Below are 20,451 nucleotides of genomic sequence, written 5' to 3'. Positions count from 1 at the left end.
CTGTCTGTCCATGGATGGTCACCAATACACAGCACAATTGCTCCTTTTAGTGCTGGTTTGTCCCAGATGTCCTTCATGTCCCAAAATAATAATGCTTGACCTCAAACATTCTGGTGGAACAAATTTGTCACCCCGCATAATCATTTCACCACCCTCCAAGGTAAGCTCAACAGCAATCTTGGAAAAGGGTAGATTTTTGCATCAAGATGCTTCTTTTTTGGCCAACCTAGTACAATGTGTTCTTTTACTTTCTTGAGAACATTATCTGACTGCATGGCATCAAACCACTCCTTTTCTTGAAAACCACCCACACTACAAACATCAACTGCCGCAATCAAACACTCTTCATATTCATCACACCCAACTAACTCCTCATCTCCCAAAGGCAGCACTGATCGGGAGTGAAAATCTGCTCTTGTGTTTTTTCCTCCCGGAATGTGTGCTACATCGAAATTGTACTGTAACAATTTTTAACTCAATCTTGCTATCCTCGGCATATGCTCCTTAACAATATGCCCATTAGGAATAGGAATGAGTGGCTTGTGGTCTGTTAACAACTTGAAAGACTTTCCCCACAGAAAACACTTGAATCTTTCAACTGCCCAGCAGCAGGCCAATAACTCTTTCTATGACCAAGTAGTTCTTCTCACTTGGTCGCAAAGCTCGAGAAGCAAATCCAACTGGGTGCTCCTTTCTTTGTTTGACCTGGGTAATCATACCACCCAAACCATCCAAACTCGCATTCACAGACATGATACACTGGTAAAGGGGATCGAAAGGAGTAAGAATCTTGCATGTACCCAGTTCTTCGTTAATGCGAACAAACTAATCTTGGCACATCTGGTCAAACACAAAAACAACCTTTCTCTTAAGTAGTTCACGCAAATGGACCGTTTTAGCAGCAAAGTTGGAAATGAATTTTGAATAAAATTCACACACACCCAAGAATGAGGAAACCTGATCTTTTGACTTGGGAGAAGGAGCATTGAGGATGGCTTCTATCAAACCTTCTCTCAGTCGTATCCCTTCACCAGAAATTCTCTTTTTTATTGACAATGTTACAAATTGAACTTCCCATCACTTAAAATGTCGGAAGTTACATTATTTGACTGATAGATTTTTTGCTTTTTTACAAAAACGAATTGGGAGTTTTCCATGAAATCAGAAAGGTCTGGGATGTGGATCAAGCTACTTTACCTCATCCAAATTTGGTGAAAACCGGTGCAGTGGTCATTACTGCACCTTTCCTATGTGAATTAAAATGGGAACATTCACTTTCGACATTTCCAATGCCTTTATAATCTTTTTCAGATTTTCAAGAAGTGCCTGAGAATTGCATAGGGTTGAATACAATTTCTGGAAGTTTGATGCTGATCCGTCAAACAGTAATAAAATATTTCCTGTACGGGTTTCAACTTAACCACAATTACAGAGTCTCAACCACGGACTGCATTGTATGTATTATATGCGTTATGTATTATTCTATGTTATCCAAAAAATGGCCATGGCTTTGGAGAGGGTGAATTGGCCGATATGTACATCCTTTTCCACCAGGCCAGTATTCCAGTTGCATGCCACTTCTTCACTTTTGTAATAGTAGCCCTATTCAGGGTAGTTAAAAATCTGTTTCAGGGTTGCCATAGTCATCATGGATACCCATCTCTGTAACAGCTTTCTTCGACTGTCGTCAATTAGTATACAAAGTTGCAGTCTCTGTGCTGTCTAACAACACAGGGTCTGGCTCCAATCAGCAAGGCTGAGCCATTAATCAAAATACAACAAAAACCTTGCCTGTACTGATCCTTATTCTGAGACACATCATCAAGGGGACAAAAACCAAATTAATGTGAACCTCCTCTAGAATTATTCAAAAATATATTTTTATTTTTCAAAAATCATTTTGTTTTTCACATGTATCATAGTTCAAAAATGTTTAACATTACACCACAAGACCAAAGAACATTTGACCAAACAAAACTTAATGACTCTGGGTCAATACACCAATGATAGACAACATCAAAGACGACTCACTCACATACAGAACATAAAACACAGAACATATAACCAAGTGATCTTTTCTCTTCAAAACATTTTAACATTGGTTGATCAATCAAGAAAAACCAAACCAGAAAACAGTGTGAATTCTTAAACGGAAACATTTCTGCACTGTGCCAATTTATGGACATCACTTCACAGATCATTTAACCAGGCAGAAAACATCTTCACATTAGTCACACTTGTTTTACAAAAACAACAAAAAGTTCGACGTGTTTCGAACCCCGTAGGTTTTTGGCTGGGGGTTCTCTTCAGGACCAATCACTATTTGGCTAAATCAGCCGAGTTCGCATTTAGACACCAACTGCTGACTTAAAGATTTTTAATGGGAGAAGAGCCTGTGGGGCTTCACGATGGCTTGAAAAGACAGGATGTAGCCTTTTGTTGATTTCTTTAAAATGTATCGTCTGATCGGCCTGGTGGCGGGACCAATTTCATTTTTTTAAATTTTCCAATAACTTTAAAAACAACCAAAGCGGAAGACCACGGAACGTATCTCAACAGAGATTAAGCCCGGATGCGTGAAAGGAATTTGTAAAGCCAGTTCCGAAAAAGGAAATTGGACCCGCCACGAGGCCGATCAGACCATACATTTTAAAGAAATCTGTCTTTTCAATCCATCATGAAGCCCCACAGGCTCTTCTCACATTAAAAATCTTTAAATCAGCAATTGATTGAGTCTAAATGCGAAATCGGCTGATTTCGCCAAATAGTGATTGGTCCTGAAGAGAACCCCCAGAAAAAAACCCACAGGGTTCGAAACGTGTCGACCTTTTTGTTGTTTTTTGTAAAACAAGTGTGACTAATGTTTTCTGCCTGGTTAAATGATCTGTGAAATGACGTCCATAAATTGGCACAGTGCAGACATTTTTCCGTTTAAGAATTCACACTGTTTTCTGTTTTTTCTTGATTGATCAACCAATGTTAAAATGTTTTGAACAGAAAAGATCACTTGGTTATATGTTCTGTGTTTTATGTTCTGTATGTGAGTGAGTCGTCTTTGATGTCTGTCATTGGTGTATTGACCCAGAGTCATTAAGTTTTTTTTGTTTGGTCAAATGTTCCTTGGTCATGTGGTATAATGTTAAAAATTGTTGAACTATGATGTATGATACACGTGAAAAACAAAATGATTTTTGAAAAATAAAAATATATTTTTGAATAATTCTCGAGGAGGTTGACATTAATTTGTTTTTTGTCACCTTGATGATTTTTGTCTCAGAATAAGGATCAGTACAGGCAAGGTTTCTGCTGTCTCAGTGCAGCAGTTCTGTCTGCATTTGTTATTAAAGAATGCTTCTTTTGGACTTCAGGGGCAGGGACTCAGTTCCCTAGAATCAAGTACCTGTCAAGGAGGCGATGACGCTGCTCAAGCAAAATGTGTGTGCCATAAATACGCCGCCTCAGCCCACGGTGCAGGACGCGCTTGCCAGGGCCAAGAGCAGGCCCGTCGGCACCTGATAGAGACCAGGCTGGCCCACCCCTTTTGGCAATGAAGTTTTTTGGCCTTCTGACAGTACTTATAAGCAAGAGGTTGGCCATTTATGCTCTTCTGCGGCACAAATATGGGGAAGAGAAAGGCTATTGCACCCAAAAATAACAAAGGAGAGATGACAAAGACAACAACCTCTATTACTTACTATTTAAGTTCTGCTATGGGTGTAATTGCCTCTGAACTGAAGATTGTTATAGTAAGGATTGACACAGTCCAACAGCAATCTTTTCCTCGCCTATTGGGACTTAGCATTCTTATTGTAAATTGAGGAGACTGTCAATGAACAGAGTCTGACAACCCCACAGTGGGTGTAGCAATACAGGAGATTCCAGTCTCTGTAATTAGCCCTCCTTTCCCACACTGCTCAATTCTGAGTAACAAAACTGAAGTAGGGTAACATACTTCACGTCTACTTGCCCCCTTACACACACACACACACACACACACACACACACACACACACACACACACACACACACACACACACACACACACACACACACACACACACACACACACACACACACACACACACACACACACACACACACACACACACACACACACACACACACACACACACACACACACACACACACACACACACACACACACACACACACACACACACACACACACACACACACACACACACACACACACGACAAAGGAGGATGTGAACAGATTGACTAAGAACTTCTTGCAGTCCCAACATCAACCTGTTCACGTCTCAAATGGTCAAATATCAAAGAACCCAAAATCATGTAAGGTGGAAACGGATTAATATAACTGCAATAATGAGATTGCTGGCCACGTAGTGTTAAGACATTCAAAATCAAGTCGTGGAATTGTGTTGTCATTTTCTCCAAAAGGTAAAGTTGATGATGACTGACATTTGTCAAAAATTAGAAGCTAAGCTAACAGTTATGGAAGATCAATCATTGGCTAGGATAAACCTATCCATGACAATATCTAACCATAATGAGTATTCTATTCGATCTCCCTGTCCAGAGACTTTACTCCCTGCAACTATGGCCATGAGTCATCATACTAATAAAAATGCTGAGAGAAGCTTAACACATGGCTTTTGGGAATCCTTCAAACATAGCTCCCAAGGGGGCTCAATACACTTCTTTACAATCAGATTGCCACCCTGTCGCCTCTTGTGGAATTCTACAGGGTAGATCTAGCCACTCATTGTAAAGACATCTTGCATTTACCTCCAGATTGCACCCCTTATGTTATTGTTCCAATGGTTTCCCCCAAATTGAATGCAGGTGGTCTAACACTAAAACATAAATAGTGCACTGGCAAGGATCAAAACTGGGCAGCTGTGATCTTCATAACAAGATTTTCCTAGCTAGAAGGGTGCGATGGATTATCCCACACACGAAGGATGCAAATTGAGATTGTATTGTGGGGAATTTATAAGAATATGGCTTAGTAAGGCACCTTTTACAACGTTTGTGCCATTTCATCATGAACCGGGCTGGTAGTCAGATTCATCCTTTGGGTGTTTTTTTACAGGCCAATCCCCCAGAATTCTAATATCCATCCATCTTCTAAACGGGGCAAGATCTCCAGGTGGGATTGCAAAGTTGCTTTAATGTGCCTACAATGAGTCATTTTGAGCGTCTGAATGAATAGAATACCAACGATTGACTGTTATTGTCACCAAAACTTGATGCATGTCCTACTCAAGTAACCACTGATCCCCGAATTGTGCTGGAAGCTCCTCACCCTGCTTTCCCTACAGTGGATGTTCCACTGTCCTGCTATCCTCCTTTACCTGACATGGGTTTGACTCTCATTTCCTGCAATATTTTCGATGCTTGTTATAAAATTTCGAACCCTGATTGGCTGTCCTTTGTCAGAAATTATGACATTTGTTGTAAAGAGACTTTGATGAGGGAGAATTTGTACATTGACAGCTTATGTGCTTTTTTCAGCACGTCATCTCCTCAACAGCTGACAGAGCAAATAGAGTCCAGGTTACCTTTGTCGCGCCTAAATCTGGTTTTATTCAAACAAAAGAAGTTTGGTTCTCACGCCGTTTCCTGGTCACCCTTTTTTCTCTTCCAGGTCCATTTGATGTCTTACTGATTAATTTTTATTATAATATTTTTAATACCAGTTCTGGCCTTGTGATAGGTCAATTTGAGGTCTTATTTAGAAAAATTCTATATAAAAAATGTGTGTACTATTTTTTTAATATGGGCAGAGGATTTTAATATTTCAATCTGAGTTCAGTGGCCAAAGAGTTTGTAGTAATCCCAAATGAATCCTGGTGGAATCATTATTATTACATTTTCCAAAAAGAACAAGTAGAGAATGTTACCCTAGGAACAGAGTGAGATGGGTCCTTAGTTACTCTATATATGTACAAGTATTTTGTTACTCAATAAGAGTCAAGGGGGTGGCCCACGCAATTCAAAGAAGTTCTTCAGGGCACCCCCTGAACACCAATGGTGTTCCTTGGACATTTTTAAGGCATACATTATGTTATGCCCCCCCTTTTAAATAACATTTTGAGAGCTGCAATAACAGATCCTCTCCCAGGGTCCTGACTATAGTCCCCATTTTCAAGAAGAGGAACGGACTTTCTCCTAGTTGCTACCATCCTCTATAATTTATTGATTCTAGTGGTACAACTTTAGAACATGTATGTGTCTCACGTGGAAGCAAGGGCAGATGAAAACATTATATCGAAGTTCAGTTTAGCTTTCGCCCTGGGATCGGTACTGTGGAACAATGCTTCAATCTGTATCTTTTAGTAGCGAAATATGTTCTGGCAAAGGAGGGGTCTTCACCTGACTTTTATGGACCTTTCCAGTGCTTTCGACATGGTAAATCATACTAAACTATGGGACATAATGGAACAATTGGTCATCCATGATAAGATGCATGCACTGGGAAACTTCAGTAATGGTCCGTTATGGCCCCCCAGGTGAAATCACCCATTCAATTTGAACATGCAGAGGTGTACGACAGGGTTGTATTTTGGCCCCCTTTCTTTTTTTGCTTTATTTAAATGAGGTTAGTCGTTAAGAGGAAAGACATACCTAGGATGGGAAAGCATTTAATCCCCATCCTATTGTACCTCGATTACGCTCTCCTTATTTCCAGAACAAGCAAATGTATATTTTGTGTTCATCTTTTATAGCTTTTTCAGCTGAATAAAGAATATTGACTGACTGATATTACAGAAGACTCATCAGTCTGCCTGTTTCAAGTTGTTAAGTGTACATTAACCAGCTAGAACTGTGAGACTTAAGGTTTGGCTTTCTGGGGTGGTGCAGTAGCAGAACAGCAATGACTTGCATTGACGGTACCAAAAAGCGGAGCCAAATTCAAGGAAATTCATTCTTATGTGTTTTTTGCTGGGGTAGGAGTCGTTTGTAGAACCTTGATCCTCCTTCGGGGTACAGAGTAAAGTGCGACACAGCCCAAATGTGCTTGATTATAGAGTGCCCATAAGGGTTTTCATCAGAGTGCAGGGCTGCTTGAACAGTGTGTTGGGTAATTTGGGTGGTTGTGGTGAAAGTAGATTAAATCAGGCACATTGGTGATAATACAGCTGCGGGCATAGGGTCAGTAGGTGTCAAGAATATTATGAAAAGGTTGGCTTTTGCTATTTCCTTTAATATTAGAGCAAGGGAGAGTGTGTCGTATAGAGGAAGTTCATTTTAGAGTTGCAGGGTGTAGATTTAAAAGGCTTGCTGTTTTGAATGTTCTGTCTGGGCCTTTTGTATCTCAAGATGTGAGAGAGATCAGGTGTTCCGTTTTGTTGAGACCAACAAAGGGATAGTTTGTCTGCATCTTAGTAAATTTTTATCAATTGAAGGATCACTAAATCATCAAGTAGAACTTTAAATTGGTGTTCCATGAAAGAGGGAGTTAACAGGTTGATTTTATGTATTGGCGACGTACGCTAATGTTCTGTGGTTGTGAGGAGTTAGGCTTCTGTGAGGAGGACAGTTCTTAGAGAGCTACGTTACTGTGGTTGCCATTTGAGCAAGACACTGCTAGGTAATTCTTGACCAGGAAGTGAAGTTAAGGCCGTGACGACATAGTTGCTGGTAGGTGCACATGTGTTATTTTTTTCGAGGATGCTCAGATGAGGTTTATTTATTACATGGTGCCTTTGTGAAAGATCATTCACCTGGGCATGTAGTAACGGAGCAGTAAAGGCTTGGGAGGTGGTGGAGTGTAAATGCAAGCCCCAAGTTGCACAGTACCTATTGCCTTCCATTGCTTGGCTTTGTCGCTCTCATCTGCTTGCTTCCTATTAAATGCCTTGCCATCCTCTCCTTGTGTTTATCCCTCTCCTTGGCATGGACTCTTCACAATCCTTTTGAATTCCTGACTTGTATTCTTCCACTGCTCACACTTTGAGAATTTCTGCTCTGCATGCGAGTGCACACATTGTCTTGCTCTCTGCATTGTGTGCCGATTCCCTCCTCAAATGCCAGCATGCTGTGTTGTTCCCCACCTCTCCCATCTTGTCTGCAAAGACTACTTTTTGCTGGGGTATGGCTGAAGAGAAGACTTGGAGAGCTGGTTTGTTTCATCTCCTACATTTGGCATATAGCATGAAAGCACAAGCTTTGGTACACAAAGGTTTTCATGTTGCTGCGGAAAGGGCCTTGTGCTGCACTCTCTCAGCTGGCGTCCGAGACAGAAATTGTACTTAGCATGACACTTCTCCTGGAGGCCCATAAATCTGCTCCCTGGGCTGCAGTAGAAATTAGATATTGGCAAATGTTTCCCATTACATTCTACCACGTTTTTAATCTTTGAAAATTCCGTTTAGAGTTTCCTGAAAGAAAGTGATTGAAAAGTAAACCACAAAATGCATAAAAATTGAAAACCTTCAATTCAATGTACCGTTTTGACATACCATAAGATATGTTCACTCTTCCTGTAGTATGTAGTATTTTTTTTTTAAGTTCTTTTAAAACCATATTTTACAAACAGCTTGGCACTCGCATTAGAAAAGCACGCCTATTAGTTTTGCCTAACTGTTTCTACTGATGTGGCACTACTGCACCTGGCTAGCTCCATGTATGTCTGCTCTGGCTCCTTTATGGCTGGCTCAGCACAAACACACAGCTGAGGATCTGCACCCTCCGTCATTCAGATTGGGAGGGAGAGGGTGGGACCCCAGCTCAAGCTCACTAGTCTTTGGGTCATGGGTATTTAAAGCTGAGGGTCGCAATTTTATCCTGAACACTGAATGAGAATTTCAGTCCACCCAACTACTAAAACTCAGCTGCAAATAATGGATTGTTTGACCCATCACACATGCAGTGTTTACATTTGCATATCCTGTTATCCTGATGGTACTGAGGCGTTGCCGTTTCCTGGTATTCAGATTGGCCGCAGCGATTTCTTGGGGCCTGCTCTGGCCTCATCATGTGAGTCAGTGAGAGAAGACACTGATGGTCGGGTAGGGCATCCTTGCATGTGCCTGGGTCGGAAGCACAGTAGCACCAATGAGGCCAAAGTCCATTTTCGTCAGGCAGATGCCAGACATCCAGCTTTGACAAGCATGAAGGATTTGAAGTGGGCAGTGTCATTACTTTGTCTTTTTGAACATTCCTCATAGTATGAACTGCCTCAAAGCAACAGTTCTGTGCAACTTGCTTACTCCTTCTTTCTGCTCTGGTCTTTTCCTTCCAACTCCTATAAAACTAGGCAAGAGACTTGGGTGAATGTGTGAGCTATATATTCATTTTCGCCCACGACAAGCTCTCAAGGTGCAATCCATAGCTTGGAAAAGTGATTGATTAGTTGTATTAAGGTGGTTCCTCGCCACACCACTGACTTCACCTCAGTCAGTGAGCGATTTGCAGAGGTAGACGAAATTTAAGCATAACTTTCCAATATTCTAATGTGTACTAGAAAATATGCTGTTTATAATTTATATACACACCGTGAAGAAGTGAAGAAGTGTGTGTGTGTGTGTGTGTGTGTGTATGTGTGTGTGTGTGTGTGTATATATATATTTACATACACACATTTTATTGTATACAAATCAAAATTGTTCAAGAGCGTTTTTATTTTAACGATGGAGCAGATGTTAAAAATAATGCTCAACATTTACAGTTTTTGTTATATAGTGAAAAATAAAATATTTATCTGTTCCCGGGCAATATTTTACATGTTAAAATAAATCTATCTGTGTTTTATCTTATTATACAGATTTGGCTCGACAAAATGTATTCTTTGGCTCCACGCATTATGCTTTTCTACCGTGTTCTGCTTTTTTGTCCTGCAACCATTTGTGGTAAGGCACCATCTTGGTTACTGAATATAGTGAAAATAAATATTACTTCTAAAACAGCAGGGTAACGTCTCCGTTCGAAGCGTACAGTTTCTGTATGAGCAGAATATGCTACAGAAGTGTAGAGTATTGTGACATTGGAAACAGCAATTTTGCTCATCCTTTGTAATTTTATTAGCCAGGCACATAGCCAGCTGTATATGTTTATGGATACATAGCCCCCAGTAATGACTACAGAACTGGAAAAAATAGCAATGGTGTTTTGCCACTAACATTTTCCTGGAAAATGCTATGTATTTCTGTTTCAAAGCACCTAGTACATGTTTTTGGATTATTGCGTTCTCATACACGAACACATTTATAAATAGTTGAGAGGGTTGTCAATCTGCCCACATTAATTCTTGCACAGAGAGGTGGCGTCGTGTGGCTAGTTGAACTACATTTTATTAAAACATAAATCAAATCTGGATTGGTTTTTAAAGGTAATTCTAAACAAATAGGTGCATAGAAATACCCACTTCGTGATTGTATTTAAGCACTCCTGCAGGGGCCAAACAAAAGTAGGACCTCCGCAGACAGCCTGTAGCATGACAGGCGTAAGTGTTGGGGGAAGGGACTGTACAGAATGAGACTTGTGTGTGCTGCACAGCGGCATGTAGTAAGGCTTTATACCTTTTGCAGATCCTTGTAGTAGCAGCAGTTGTGGCTTGGAAGAACCGAGGGTGCAGCAACTTCTTCAGTGAAACCTTGTGTGATGCAACTAAATATCTGGAGTGTGAGCCGGGCCATCTTCCCAAGCACTTTGTTCTTCACTCTCGCTCACATTTTCAAGACGCTTCCACGGAGTTTGAAAAGGTAAGTTATATTTAAAGAAAGTTCTATTTAGTATGCTACTATTATTGCTTGGACTATTTATATATACTGAGTGCCAAAAGTCTAATAATGACTTACATTCTCAATTGGAGGAAAACAGTTTTGTATAGTGAAGCGCATTTTAATTTACCACAAGAAATATAACTTGATGTGTCTAAACGTCAGCAGATGTACATTTAAGCATTACCACTTAAAGTGGCGCGGTAAGGTTAGAAACGTGTGGTTTTAGGATGGTCATAGATTTCCACATACTCCTGAACAGGATCCATGATATAGCCCTGGAGGTTACTGGCTACTGAAATTGAAGGAGTTTGACTTATATTTTAGCTATTTTACTGGTGTATTTGGCATCTTTAAAAAAAAAAACAGTATTACTTACATAATTATTTTATTGGATTTGTACTTCCCTAAAAGGACATTCCAGTATACTTTTAACAATTAGGAAATGAGTGACTGTTTTTGAGACAACAGCTAAAATAGGTCTGAAAACCAGCATATTACTCGGGATCTTGCTGAATTATCTGTTGGACGAGGCAGAATCCTATAGTATCCACCAAATTCCTGTGCCTCATTTCCAAGCATTGAAAATTTAGCAAAAGGTCAACACCCAAAACTCGCTATTAAACGAATTGGACATGCACATTCAAAAGGTTAATCCATGAGTCTCTCTTTTTAGTAGGTTATTGTAGAATCGGTTTTAATCGTAACTGGATTAAAACAGCAGAAGGCATGAGCAAAGAAAGTGTGCCGATCTTCAAATCTGGTCCTGCTACTGGAAAAAGGAAGACTCGCCTTGGCATGGAAATCTGCTTTTGTTCCCAGGAGGAGGAACTAGAGAGGTGACATTCATTGACATGCGAATGTGGAGTGTACAGCTTAGAGGAGTGTTGGTCCCTAGACTTATGTGACCCACCTGCCACCTTCCTTCACTGTAATGCTCAGGAGAAGCTCATTATAATAAAGCAGACCGACCCTCTACTGCATAATGCTGAAGAAATGCGGTGCAATAAAGCATTGTTGCTTAACTGCATTTTACACTTGATAGTCACACTTCAACTACTGTGACTTGTCGTGATAAACACTTTCTCTTAGGTTCATTCCTCAAATGCCAGTTCCTCACTTTGAGATCAAAACTTGATCCTCATCAGAAAGAGGAAACAGCTGAATTCAGTAGTGCAACTCACTCTTTTGAATTAAAGTGAAATGCATAACACAAGGTATTTTCAAACAACTTATTGTCATGTTTCATTGTTGTGAATGCATGTAAAACGATGTATTGGAATGAAACCTTTACCTCTGTACTTAGCACGAGTTATAGTGCCTTAGAATTGATTATAAATTGAAATATATAAAGGAATCATTTAAGCGAACAATATATTCAGTATTCGCTATATAATCCCTATGAATTATTGCCCGTAAACATAACCACTATTGATTTTTCAGATATGCGCTTTTGAGTGTATCCTGTGATTTCACAATACAAGGTCTCTTTGATTTATACACCAACGCAGGGGTCTCCAACCTTTTATATAAGGAAGGTTATTTCTGATGAAGATAGTACCGAGCTACTACTGACTCACAATTGATGCAGGGTTGACCACATATTGCATGATTACTGGTAGTGCCCTCCCACATGTATGCCACAATATTGAGTGATGCCAATCTATCCTATACAGAATATTGATTAATACAATATCATGAAGGATAGATACAATTAACTAAATATGTGTTTACTATTCTGAACTCCACATCTACATAAAATTGAACAAATCTTCAAGATTAACCAATGTGGAGAAAAACTATACCTATACTTTCCCCAAAGATATGGTTACTAGCAAATATGAATTTACCATTTTGGGTTCACGTATTCATAGAAAACCTTGTTTGTTTTCTGAAAAAAACATAACTTTTGCCCTAAAGATTAGAATTCATGCATGGTCCCTAAACATCAGCTTATGATTTCCCAAGACCAAATGCATCACATAGACAAATTATGTCCCACCAGCGCAGATTTTACTTTCATATGCTGAGGATGCCTACCATAATGCTAAAAATGCATACATAATGCCACGGATGGCCTCTGTTATGTCAGGTCCACAAGTGTGCTGCTGTTGCCCACCACAATGCTAGAAATACCCAGCTCATGTCTACCGTTGATATTATTAATCCAATAGGATTAGGATTCTGCAATAGATTTCCATGATTATGTGATAGAGGGCCACAATTAAGCAGGTGTGCTTGCAGTATGGCAAAGATAGCTCCCGTTATGGCATTTAGTCCGAGGATGGCCAGCTAATGTTAAGATTTACCATTATTATGCCAGTGATAGCATTGTCAGAAATAGGCCTACTTGTGTCAGGACATAACTCGTTATGTTAACCCCTTATGTTGGACACCAGATACATTTTGATTTCCTTGACAGCAGGAATGGCTTGCAGGAAGAGAAAGTGTCTTTCGACGGAGGACACAATTCCAGACACTTATGGAACACATACATAAATACATTTATTTACACACACACACACACACACACACACACACACACACAATCTGGCTAACAAGCGCATCAACTCCAGTGGCTGTGGGTATACCCTCAGTCAGACTAGAGACAAAAGTGTGCAAAATAAGTAAAACGGGCTTCTCCATTTAGACATCCATGAGCTGGAATATTATATGTATATGAGAAAGCTCAAATTACATAAATTTCACCTTCTCCAACCGAAAAAAGCCACAATCCCTCCCACCTCCAGTCCGCACAGTCCCCCTCTACTTACAGCAGGGGATGCAGCGTTATTTCAAGATGCTTGGTCCCTAATTACTGAACAAGCGGAAGGAAACTTAATAAGGGAACCAGCACTCAGTGATAAAAGAGGAACCTGTGAAACTCCATTCAAGCCGAAATCTACTTTCCAGCCGATTTCTTTGCATGACAATTTAGATGTGTATCACGAGTTGGTAACCCAGGATTTGAAAAAGCTGTATATAACTGCCAATAGGACATTCCGCAGTAGGAATAAACAAAACCTCAACTACCAGAATCTCATTAAAAAACTGGGATCCGACACGAATGTCATTGTGAGACAGGCAGATAAGGGCGGCAATATAGTCCTATGGCCACTCCAATTATATATGGACGAAGCAAAAACACAACTAGATGATATAGCTTGTTACCGCAAAAGCAACATTAATGTGGTCAAAACAGCATGGCAAGATCATTATTTAAAACTTTTGGCTTGGAAAAGTGGGGGTTTATTAACGGAGGCAGAATATCGGTTTTTAAAGAAAGAATACCCAGTTATTCCAACTTTTTATTTGATCCCTAAGGTGCATAAGAGCACCACTATTCCACCAGGGAGACCGATAATTTCTGCCATAAACAGCATAATGGAAAATACCTCCAAATACATAGACTTTTTCTTACACAAATGGGTTTGTAGTTTGACTTCATATGTACAGGACACTTCAGACTTTCTCCGCAAAATCAATGATTTATCATGGGATGATGACATGCTTTTGATGACTTTGGATGTGAAATCCTTGTATACCTCGATAAGACACTGTGATGGCCTCAAGGCAATAGAACATTATTTGAATTTGAGGCCGATGGTGTATGCGTCACACAACAGAATGCTCATGATGATGATATCCGCATGTTTGGAGCAGAACTTTTTCATGTTTGATAATCAAATTTATTAGCAGATTAGAGGCGTGGCGATGGGGGCCTGCTTCTCCCCCAGCTATGCCTGCGTACATATGGGAGTGTGGGAGGAGCAGGTCCTCATGAGTGACCACTTGGCCATGATTAAGCAACATGTGGTGTTATACTTGAGATATATTGATGACCTGTTTTTTGTTTGGAGGGGTACGGAGCAAGGTGCAAAGGATTTTGTGGATTTGTTAAATGTCAATTGTTTCAATCTTGAATTCACTTCTTCAATTAGCAAAAAAACGGTCAGTTTTTTAGATGTGGAAATATTCGTTGACAATAACTCACTATCCACTAGACTCTATAGGAAATTGACTGCGGGTAACACTATCCTCCATGCCTCGAGCCATCATCCTCTGCACCTCATTCGGAGCATCCCCTATGGGGAAATGCTCCGCATTAGGCGCATCTATAGCTCCGACACAGAATGTGATATTGCCCAAGAAGCTAGCAAGCAAAGGTTTCTTGTTAAGGGTTACTCCCTTAAAACAATAGAAGTTGCAATACAAAAAACACGTGGCTTGTCAAGAACTAATACACTGCTACCTAAGGTCAAAGCTGACAAATTATTGGAAAAGACCCCAAATTTTCAATCAAGAGTGATCCTCACTTTTAGTAGGCAACATCAGGAACTGAGAAAGATTTTTAGCCGTAACTGGAACTTAATACAGGGCGACCAAATTATTGAAGGTACTATTAGCTGTAAACCAGCCATAACATTTAGGAAAGCATTTTCATTGAGGGATGACTTGGTAAAAAATAGCCCTGAATCAGTTCCGGCAGTCACTTGGATGTCGCAAGTGAAAGGCTTCAGGAAGTGCTCAAGTTGTAAAGCATACAAATTTGGTTGCAGTAAAACACACTATTCAAGTCCTTTTAAGACTACACCTATTGAAATTAACAAAAGACTTACGTGCAAAACCGAATTTGCAATCTATGTTTTGGAATGTCCCTGTAGGCTCAGGTATGTCGGCAGCACTAAGCTGCCGGCACATAAGAGGATCTTGCAACACATCAGAGCAATTTCCAATAAGGATCAGGCCTACCCTGTAGCCAGACACTTTGAGGACAAACACAATGGCAACCCCAGCTTCTTACAATTCTATGTTATTGATTCAATATTACCAATGAAACGGGGTGGCAATCGTGAAGCCAAGCTTCGGCTACTTGAAACCAGGTATATTTTAGAACTGGACACGAAGAATCCGACTGGCCTTAACTCAAGTGAGGATTTCTATACATGTCTATAGCTCTTTACCAATTCTTTACCAATTCTTTTCTAAATGCTACTTTTTGGGAAGAGACTCAATATGGGCTCATATTGTTCTTCCCGTTAGGAACATGTAGTCTCTCTTTTATAGGAGTTCTTTTTTTCTTTCGTTATTCTTTTCAAGTGATGAGAATTAGCAGGCATGAAAGAGCTCAGCTTGCGCGTGGGTTACACACTGAGAAGAGATTTAGCATAAACTCTAGTATACATAAATATTTTAGAGTGTAACCCATTAATAAAAGATTATGAACAAATTAGAAAACATTCAAACAGAAAGAAAATATAAATATGAATAAAAAATAAGAAACAACAAATAAAAAATGGAAAATTATTATAGGAACTCCAATCTCGATCTTAATTTATATTTTAAATTTTAGAAATAAATTTAGACTCTATTTTTGGTGGGGGAATGACAATGAGACATGCTAGATAGTGCTTGTCTCTATTTATTAATGGGTAGTTGTATACATATAATCAAATATCATTTACTAACACCCTATTAATGGTAGCAGGATAATGGGGAACTACAATGGACAAGGTTTTTATGATCACAAAGAACTTTTTAATGCGTATTGGCCCACTAGGGCATTATCTTAGCAAAAGAAGGACAGTATGTACTTGAACTCTCAGTATTATACGTGGGTTCAAATCATCACCCTGCACTATGAATTATTTACTGATTATCTTCAGATAGATGTGTTGGTTCAATTTGTACAGGTTTGATATTTAATGGTTATCCCTGTGTATATAAGATACTTTTATGAATTTTATAATCTGCAAATATTTATTTTTGATATAAAAATATATTTTTGTACATTTTTATATTATATTTATATAGTTATTTATATATAGATAATTGTATGAACTTTATTACATCTATATGGTGCGGGACATTTCAAGTATTTACACTGTGATGTTGAGAAAAATTGAGTTGATTGATTTGTGTAACTCTTCACTGTCCATCATGTGGTCATATCCGGATGCAATTCCCCTTTAAAAACTGCTATTTCCCTTTGCAACGCGTCATGTGATCAAGGCCCGAGTGGGGGCTGAAACGCATCATGTCGGACTGGCTTAGGAACATTTAAAATAAAATTACCGTGATTGGCACTGATTTTGGGTCTGTTCTTCGTCTTCCTGACTAAGGCAGCATTGCAGACGAATTTACATTTATATATATATATATATATATATATATATATATATATATATATATATTATAAAGACGGTTGACCCAGTCGTGGATGAGCCCCGCCGTAAAGCAGCGGTCCGTAACTGATGCCATAAGGTTTCCAGCAGGACAGGAGGTCGTGTCGGAAGTTTCACTGAGCAGCCTGGTTGCGGTGACATTTTCCGCAAACCCACTGGGGTTTTTACTGCTGTTATGGCAGCAGCGCACAGCACCCCACTGAGGGAATACATCGAGCACTACAGGTACCATCAGGCTTTGCCAGTAGCCACTGGGCGGTTACCTTGAACATAAAAGAATGTGCCCGGTATGCTTTGCGGTTGTTCTAATCATCATGCCTGTGAAGAAGTGAGTCTGTTCACGAAACGCGTCGGCATTTGAATTGTTGCGAGATGTTCACCTTCCATGTTGTAGCTTCCTGAATTAAAACACAAACTGTACCTGTGGAATATATATATATATATATATATATATATATATATATATATATATATATATATATATATATATATATATATATTATCTACTGGCGGTCGCCAGTAGATAGTTATAGTTACAACCTAGTTTCCATAGGAAATCCCAAAATTCTATTTTGAATAACTTTGGCGCCGGTTGACGTATCCTCGCGAAATTTTCAAAACAAATGGGGCGCTCCATTCAGCTCCTACCCTAAAAGTTTCGGGGTGATTCGTCAAGCGCGGGCCGAGAAAAAGGGGGGTCCCAAAACACGTTTTCCCCATGCATTTTTCCATAGGACCCTTAGTCGAAGGTACAGCCCGAACGGCTGAACAGAATTACGTGAAATTTGGCAAAGAGGTAGTCCTCAGGTCAGGCATGTGCCTTTTGCTTATATGGTGTAAATCCGTTCAGTAGTTCCTGTGAAAATCAAAAGTAAAATCATATACATATCTGGGCGGAGCCTAACCACACATCTCATTGTGAGATCTGATTGGCTGTCAGCACTTCATCCAAGAAGTGTTGGCAGCCATCTTGGGACCAATATACATGATAACACCTCATTAAAAAGCATTGCAGTTAATAGAAGGTTTTAAGACTTTAGTTACATTATAAATCATTTGTTGACGGTACCATACTCATTTTAGGAATAGTGGTATGTTCTAAGGTGATTTTACCATGTGAAAAAGCCTTCTGCTGGGATATCATGAATCATGTTTGAGAGAAAACTATTTTCACATGCTTTTCCCACAGAGGTTTGGAAGGTGATCTATAAGCTAAACTGAGAGCATATTTTCTGTAAATTCACATTATCTTTCTCAGTCATGTGAGAATGAAGTCTGACATTCTCAGTAAAACATGTACATCCAACAAGGGCAGAGACTGTCAGTTGATTCCTTTGTGTTCTACTGCAGCTTCCCAGAGTATTCCAAAGAACAACTAGAGTGCTAACAGTCTTACTTATGACAAAGGTATGGCACACCTGAAGCCATCTTGATTGGAATAAAGTGGTAACATTTAAAACATTTAATTTAAAAAGGAACAAAATGACAGGGTTCATTTGCCATAGAATGTATGATTAGTGCTGCAGAAAGAAAAATTAGGGCACATTTTGAGTGACTTCTCAAATCCTCTTCTATTTCATTAAAGAATTCTGACATGCAGACTGAAACATGCATTTTCAATACCAGCAGCAGACTTCCCTGGTGAGCAGTAGCTTTACTACAGTGATCTAATGAGCGACTAGAGTGCTAACATTCTAAATTTATGGCAAATGTGTGACACATCTGAATGCCTTCTCGATTGAATCAAAGTAAAAAACTGACAGTATGCCTACTGAGGAGACTTCAGTAAATGAGGAAATTAGGAATCTTCATAACAAGGTTCCCAAGATGGCCACCAGAGACAAAAGAGCCCAAATGTAGCACAAATATCACCGAGATGTAGCCCAAGTATAGCCCAATGACAGAAATCCCAGAGTGTTTTAAAGAACAACTAGAGCGCTAACAGTCTTACTTATGACAAAGGTATGGCACACCTGAAGCCATCTTGATTGGAATAAAGTGGTAACATTTAAAACATTTAATTTGCAAAGGAACAAAATGAGGGGGTTCATTTTGCCATAGAAATTATGATTAGTGCTGCAGAAAGAAAACTTAGGGCACATTTTGACTTCTCAAATCCTCTTCTATTTCATTAAAAAGTTCTGACATGCAGACTGAAACATGCACTTTGAATACCAGCAGCAGACTTCCATGGTGAGCAGTAGCTTTGCTACAGTGATCTAATGAGGAACTAGATTGCTACCATTCAGAATTTATGGCAAATGTGTCACATCTGAATGCCTTCTTGATGGAACCAAAGTAAACAAGCATTGAAAATGCAACAGGTCTCGCCCTCGTTTAAGTTAAAGCAATTCTGTTTATAATTAGGTGGCTTTTTAGCTTTGCTTTTATTAGTGTTTTTCAAAATTTCATATACATACCATGCATATGTATGCATATATGTATATGTATATGTTTGCATGAATTTATATTTATATAGATATGCAGATTATATGTTTATATACTTATATATATATATATACACATACATATATAAATGCATATGCATATATATGCATATATATATGTGCATATGTGTGCATGTACAGAGAGGTAGAGGTGTAGAGGTGTATAGGTAGAGGTCTAGAGGTGTAGAGGTAGAGAGGTAGAGAGTAGTAGAGAGAGAGGTAGAGAGTAGAGAGCGAGTAATAGAGAGTAGAGAGTGAGTAGTAGAGAGTAGTAGAGAGTAGTAGAGAAAGTATCAGAGAGTGAGTAGTAGAGAGTAGTAGAGTGAGTATTAGAGAGTGAGTAGTAGAGAGTGAGTAGTAGAGAGTAGTAGAGAGAGTAGTAGAAAGTAGTAGAGAGTAGTAGAGAGTAGTGGAGAGTGAGTAGTAGAGAGTGAGTAGTAGAGAGTAGTAGAGAGTGAGTAGTAGAGAGTAGTAGAGAGTGAGTAGTAGAGAGTGGTGGAGAGTGAGTAGTAGAGAGTGGTGGAGAGAGTAGTAGAGAGTGAGTAGTAGAGAGTGAGTAGTAGAGAGTAGTAGAGAGTGAGTAGTAGAGTGAGTATTAGAAAGTAGTAGAGAGTGAGTAGTAGAGAGTAGTAGAGAGTGAGTAGTAGAGAGTAGTAGAGAGTGAGTAGCAGAGTGAGTAGTAGAGAGTAGTAGAGAGAGAGTAGTAGAGAGTAGTAGAGAGTGAGTAGTAGAGAGTGGTGGAGAGAGTAGTAGAGAGTAGTAGAGAGTGAGTAGTAGAGAGTGAGTAGTAGAGAGTGAGTAGTAGAGAGAGAATAGTAGAGAGTAGTAGAGTAGTAGAGCATGAGTAGTAGAGAGTGAGTAGTAGAGAGTAGTGGAGTAGTAGAGAGTGAGTATTAGAGTGAGTACTAGAGAGTAGTAGAGAGCGAGTAGCAGAGAGCAAGTAGTAGAGTGTGTAGTAGAGAGTGAGTAGTAGAGAGTGAGTAGTAGAGAGTAGTAGAGAGTGAGAAGTAGAGAGAGTAGTAGAGTAGTAGAGAGTGAGTAGTAGAGTGAGCAGTAGAGAGTAGTAGAGAGTGAGTAGTAGAGAGTGAGTAGTAGAGAGTAGTAGAGAGT

The 20,451-nt window shown here is 39.5% G+C and overlaps 1 protein-coding gene across 1 annotated transcript in view; it reads left to right on the top strand.

Annotated features, from left to right (window-relative positions):
* Positions 1–20,451, top strand: part of PKD1L1 (polycystin 1 like 1, transient receptor potential channel interacting) — a 1,386,277-nt gene that overhangs the window by 985,887 nt on the left and 379,939 nt on the right. The window contains exons 50-51 of the mRNA XM_085607392.1: positions 9,755–9,839; positions 10,518–10,691. Coding sequence (XP_085463518.1) covers positions 9,755–9,839; positions 10,518–10,691 — 259 coding nt within the window. The remainder of the gene's footprint in view (positions 1–9,754; positions 9,840–10,517; positions 10,692–20,451) is intronic.

Source organism: Triturus cristatus, chromosome 5_2 (assembly GCF_964204655.1).
Source record: "Triturus cristatus chromosome 5_2, aTriCri1.1, whole genome shotgun sequence".
In the NCBI taxonomy this organism is placed as follows: Eukaryota; Metazoa; Chordata; class Amphibia; order Caudata; family Salamandridae; genus Triturus; species Triturus cristatus.
The sequence above is the reverse complement of the archived record's forward strand: the minus strand, read 5'-3'. Positions and strand labels throughout refer to the sequence as shown.